This window comes from Bos grunniens, chromosome 13, assembly GCF_055505025.1.
Source record: "Bos grunniens cultivar Pamir isolate PY7600 chromosome 13, Bosgru_T2T1.0, whole genome shotgun sequence".
Lineage (NCBI taxonomy): Eukaryota > Metazoa > Chordata > Mammalia > Artiodactyla > Bovidae > Bos > Bos grunniens.
Genome location: NC_141177.1, coordinates 1,552,430 through 1,558,429, shown reverse-complemented (window position 1 = coordinate 1,558,429; position 6,000 = coordinate 1,552,430). Strand labels below are relative to the sequence as shown.

At 51.9% G+C, this 6,000-nt stretch overlaps 1 protein-coding gene across 4 annotated transcripts in view; it reads left to right on the top strand.

Annotated features, from left to right (window-relative positions):
• Window positions 1–351: 351 nt before the first annotated feature.
• Window positions 352–6,000, top strand: part of DOK5 (docking protein 5) — a 151,263-nt gene continuing 145,614 nt past the window's right edge. For 2 of the 4 annotated variants that reach the window (XR_015138567.1, XR_015138568.1), the window contains exon 1: window positions 892–1,102. Coding sequence is in view for 2 of the 4 variants with exons in the window: in XM_086330797.1 (XP_086186923.1) it covers window positions 1,037–1,102 (66 nt within the window). In the remaining 2 variants the exon portion in view is untranslated. Of the gene's footprint in view, window positions 1,103–6,000 lie in introns of all 4 variants that reach the window. The other 2 variants (XM_086330797.1, XM_086330796.1) reach the window with 2 other exon arrangements.

The window sequence follows — 6,000 nt, the reverse complement described above, 5'->3', positions numbered from 1 at the left end:
CCGCAGGCTAGGTCCAGGATGCCAGGGAAATCCGAGGAAGCAGGCAGCTTAAGCCAGGACACTATTCCTCCCCTCCTATGCCAAGGTCAAGGCTAACCAGGGCAACAACAGCCCCCAGGCACACGCACAGCAGAGGCAAAAGCCAGCCGTCCTCCGGAAAGAGCTGGGGGTGCAGGGAGAGGAGGGAGAGACGCGGCTGAGGAAAGTGAAATTCCCTCTCCATCTGAAAGGAGCTGGGGATCTCCGCGGGCGTGGGCGAGGCGCGGGGGCGCGCAGGGCAACTCGGGGTCCCGGGGAGGGGAGGGGTCGGAGGACCGGATCGGGCCAGGGGGGCGCCAGAGGGGTGGAGGGGAGAGTGCGCCGTCAAGGCTGTCTGCCTGCGGGTGACCGGCGGCTCCTCCGGCTCCCTCTTCCCCGTCCCCCTCCCCCTTCTCCCTCTCCTCCCCCTACCCACCCCGAGAGGCAGGGCTGGATCCCTGAGCGCTGCCCCTCCTCGCCCTCCCCCTCCTCCCCCTCCTCCCCCTCCTCCCCCTCCTCCCCCTCCTCCCCCCTCCTCGCCCTCCCCCTCCTCCCCCTTCCTCGCCCTCCCCCTCACCCCAGAGGCACGGGCTGGATCCCTGAGCGCCGCCCCTCCCTCCCCCTGTGCCTCCTCCTCCTCCCCTCCCCCTCCCCCCTCCTCCCCTCCCCCTCCCCCGTCCCCCCTCCTCCCCCGTCCCCCCTCCCCCTCCATTCTCCCCCCGCCTTGCAGAGGCTGGGCTGGATCCCTGAGCGCCGCCCCTCCTCCGAGCAGGCCGGCTGATGAGTCAGCTGACGCGGGCGCCCCAGCCGCGCCGGCTCCCCGCGCTCCCCGAAGTGGCTGCGAGCCGGCCGCCCACTTCCAGGCTCGGGGACGGGAAAGTGATGCGCGCGTCCTGACGCCGCTCGAGCCGCCGCCGCTCGGTCTGCGCTTTCTCCCCTGGCCCAGCCCAGAGCCCCGTCTTGACCCGAGGCCACTTAGGGCGCGCGCGGGGCGCGGGGAGCTCGCCGGCCGCCCGGGATGGCCTCCAGTTTCAATGACATCGTGAAGCAAGGCTACGTGAGGATCCGGAGCCGCCGCCTGGGGGTGAGTGTGGACCCGTCCTCCCGCCTCCCGGCGCGGGTTCAGGGTCCCGACCCCGGCCAGCGTCCCTGGGGTCTCGGGCGCGCCGCGCCGCGCCTTGCCGGCTGGAGCGCACCCGGGCAGCCGCTGGAGCCGCTCTCGGTGTGTCGCGGGTCTGTCTTTGTCTCCCGGCTGACTTGGCTTTCCGCCGGTGGCCGCGTGTCCGCCTCGGTAGCCTGGAGCCCAGCGAATGGAAATAAATATTTCTCGGTAGCCATGGGAGTCGGCGCGGAGGAACCCGGGCGGGGGCGCCGAGCCTGCCGGGTGCCCCGGTGCCCCCACCCGCCGCCAACTTCACTCCAGCGGGGGTGGGGGACGGACCGGCCGGGCGAGGAACGGCGGCCGCTCCGGGTGCGAGCCGGGTCAGTGACCCCCCGACCCCGGAGAGACACTTCTGCCAAGAGAAAGGCTTTTTTCGGAACTCCGGGCCGTGGACGGTGACCCAGCCCCGGCCCAGGAGCTGGCGAAGGCGCCGTGGGTAGATGTCCTCGTCCTGAGCCTGGGCAGGGGATGTGTTGCTGGAGTACACACCGGATGCCCCTGGAAGGCTGTCTGTTAGGGCGGAACGGAACACCTGGCGCAGAGCTGGCGCTCTCTCTTTAAATATGTGCTGAAAGGAAGGATGGCTGAGCCGGAGGGCACTGGTGTGGACAGGTGTTGGCACAGGGATGGGTCCTCCTTTAAAACTCCCTCTCTGTGGCCCTTCTCCCCTTTGCTCTTCATTGACGAACTTCAAAGAGAACTTACTCTGCTTCTCTTTGGGCTTGAGTGGTGATGGCTAAGGAATTCTTGAGGGAGGAAGAGGATACTGGAATGATTTTTTTTTTTTTAATTTCAGACTGCCTCATTTCTCTTTGCTTTGTGTCGGGTACTGTTGCTGCCTTTTTTTTTCTTTTTTCATTGTGTACTTTGGGGCGAGAGGGTTGGGGGGAGAAAAGTTTACTTTGCTAATGTCTGAATAATGGTAATATCAGTAATGGCCACAGGGATAACTTAAACATCTTTCTCCACAAATATATGTCATTGGCACTGTCCTCTGATTGGATCTTTGGACTTGTTAATGCGCTAGATAATCTTACTGGAAATTGAAATTTTCACCGTGTTAAACAGCTAGACAGGAAGACCTGCTGGTGGCAAATATCCATAACTATCAACAGCTCTTACCTGATGTGTTTTGGTCCTTTGCTTTCTTTCTTCCTTCCTCCTCCCTTTTCTCCCTCTCTTTCTTTCCTTTCTTTTCTTCCTTTCTTTCCCTGCTGGTTACCATTTTTTAGCAACTATGTCTTGTGTAATTGTGAATATACAAATACATAATTAGGGAGCAGTGTAAGAGAACTAACCAGTCCCTATCAACCGTAAGTTTCCTTGGTTTTCTTCCCTGCTATGCAGACATTCTGATCAACAGGAACAGCTTTTGTTAGGGTATTTAACCTAATGACTCTCATGCAAAGAGTCAGAAATAATAGGAACTTTTTATTTTTCATAACCTTGTGGGCCACCCAAGTGTTACAGTGTTAAAAGGAGCATTTGAAAACACCATTCTAATTTTAGATTTACTCCATCATGTCAGTTGAGGAAATTGATGAGACATCCATTCTGTGCTAGAGAGCATTCCAATAGAAAGAGGACGTGAATTACTAATGTACAAAATGGGAATTATTCATAAGGATCAGTTTATACCAAATTTTGACACATGGTGATTTATTTGAAAAACTAGTTACTGTAACTTCCTAGTTTATAGTAATTGAGACTTTTTCTGTAATATTACTACTGACACAGCGTAGTCCCACGTGTGTGTCAGGAAAGGAAAAGTAGTTTACTTTGCATTTACTTTATATTTTATAGTATTTTGGATGCCAACAGAAGTGTACTTTCTTAGGATTTATTCATTGTGTCTGTGTTAATACTCAAATAGATTTTGGAATATTTATTGAATGACAGTTATTGTTCATGGAGAGAAAAGGTCAAAAATAATCAAAATCTAGTTTTATTTGTTCAGTTTGGTTTTATCAGCAGTTAATTTTAAAAAGTGTTCTAAATAGTATAATTTATCATTAGAAGCTGAGGAGGCTGTCAGAACCACTGGAAGCTAAAGCTTTAATGGAGGCATCAAGAAGAATACATTGGGAAAATGGCACAGGGACCTTCAGTCTAAAGAAAGAAATGTTAGTGGAGCTGATCGAGGCAGAAGCTGGCTTGGAACAGCAGGCAGCGTGTGCAAGTCTCAGAGAGTGGTAGGACTTCACGTTAGTGCGCTGCAGGTGCTCAGGTCGTGCAAGTTGAACATGGATTGAACTGAAAGTAAACGCCTGACTTTGCGAATCATAAGCCTCTTGAAGAACCAGTATGACACGGTGGCTTTATTAATGGAATCCAGACAAGTGTCTGAGGGTTAGAACCATGTTTAGGAGAGTTTATAATTAAACAAGAAAACAGCACTTAATGGTGAGCAGCTGTCGTACCTAGGAATGCCCCTGCAGATTTGGAAAAAGAAGAAAAGAGACAAATTCTCCTTCTGTTACTTGTTAGCTTTGTGACCCTTGACTTCTCTTGGCCTCAATTTTCTTATCTGTACATTGAACAGTGTTTAACGATGCTGTGAACTTTGGATAAGATGATATCTATGAAAATGCACTGAAAGCATACAGCCTTGGTTCTGATTGCATCGTTTCTTTGGTATAATTAGAGATGAGTTGGGGTTGGTGGAAGGATGTAGGAATTAGTGATTTCCTTATCTTTCGATCTAGAAGCGTCCAAAGGCATATATATTTACGCAGCTTTCATTGGATGCAGTTTTTACAAATCCATTAAGTGATCTGTGATTTTGTTGTTGTTGTTATTTAATACTGATTTATTTCTCACAAGGGACCAAGAAAACATGCTCTGCAAACATTGGTGCCGTCTCCAGGGGCTTATGTCACATTCACAGGTTTGAGTATTAGTGAGTTGCTTGTCCTCACTTGCGTGTGTGCCGAGTCTCTTGAGTTGTGTCCACTCTGCAACGCTGTGGACCGTATCCTGTCAGGCTCCTTTGTCCATGGGATTCTCCAGGCAAGAATACTGGAGCGGGTTGCCTCCAGGGGATCTTCCCAACTCAGGGATTGAACCTGCGTCTCTTATGTCTCCTGCATTGGGAGGCAGGTTCTTTAGCCCTAGCGCCACCTGGGAAGCCCTGCCCTCACACACACTTGTAGTTATCCCCACAAAAACACAGTATGCAAGTCACACACACACACACAAATATAATACATTTCAACAAGGCGTGAGTCATTCTAAGACCATCCCTGTTCAGATGGACCTCAGTAAGTGGTCACCTTTAGTTGAGATACTAAGCAGTTTAAGCGATTAAGCAGTCAAATATTTGTAGTGTCGCTTTTTTCTATAAACAATCCAAAAGCTTAGAAATTCACCTCGTTTAACTCAGAAGAAGCCTCCGTATCTTCACGTCTTTATTCTCCAGCCTCACTCCGTTGGTTCATGGAGCTGTCCGGTTGGGCCCTGGGGCTGCATTTGTTCAGGAGCGTCGATGGCACTGCTTTGGGGGGTGGGGAGGGGTCTGTCCACAGTTTTTCGGCAAATCCACTAAAGGCATTAAACCTGTGTTTTTAGAGGAGTGGTGAATCAGGTGATTTGCACATCATTAGCAGAGTTTGAGCAAACTCTGGGAGATAATGAAAGACGGGGAGGCTGGTGTGCTACAGGCCATGGGGTCGCAAAGAGTCGGGCGCGACTGAGCAACTGAACTGCAACAACTGTTTCTTCCCTCGCAATGGAGAGGACTCCCGGGCAGTAATTGTCAGGACGTGTCCACTGGTGAGTCTCAGACCTGTTTACTTTATCTGCATGCAGTTCCCCTTGATTACTTGATTTTATTTACTTTTTAGCATTTATGTATCTATTTGGCTGTGCTGAGTCTTGGTTGCAGCCTTGGGATCTAGTTCCCTGATCAGGAATCAGGTGCCCTGCATCGGGCGTGTGGAGTCTTACTCACCTAACCACCAGGGAAGTCCCTGGGTGGGTGGGTGGGTTAGCTGCTGCGTCAGGGAAGACCCCACTTGCCTCTAAACAGCATCTCTGTGCTCACCTACCAAGGAAGGACCTCTTCTCCCATCAAGCCACATCTTCATCTGATCGGCTCCTAGGCTCAGGCTTAGTATATCCAACCACCCACTTTTTCATCCTAGCCGGCTTCTCCTGGAGCCTGTATCTCAGCCACTATAGGTCCCGGTATTTCAGTTGCCCTGTAAAAATCAGTCAAGCAATCAAACAAGCAAGCAGCAAAGGATCAAAGCTTAGTCTCCATTCTCTCTCCTTCCCGTATCTCTTACCACCAGGGCCAGTCCATCACGAGATGCTGTAAGCTTTGTTTTAGAAGTATAGCTAGAGTCCAATGACCTCTCATACCATCTGCCACTACCGCCCTGGCCCAAGCCCCCTGATTTATCTCCCTCACTGCTCAGACCACCAAAGCCTTTCCCTGCGATCCAGAGTGACGGCCTTACCACCAGCTCCCAGGTCCTGTGCTGACGCAGAATGTTTCCTCTTGCCCCTCCCTCCGCCTGGAATACGGTTCCACCAGGTTCTCTCCTCCTGACCGTCTCCTCACCTCCTTCAGCCTTTCTGCAAGTGCCGCCTTGTCATCGAAACTTCCAGCCCTCCTGTTTTATCGCTGCCCTCCTTCTCGCCCTGAATCCCTTCCATTTTTTCTCTCTAGACTTAGCATCCACTTACCTGCTGATCTGTCTGTAGGTTTTACCTGTTGATTGCCTGTATCTCCCAAATAGCGTGTGGAGCTCCATGAGGGCTGGGACTTTTCTCTCTTTTCATTATAGCTGAACCCCAGTGCCTGGAACAGTTTCCAG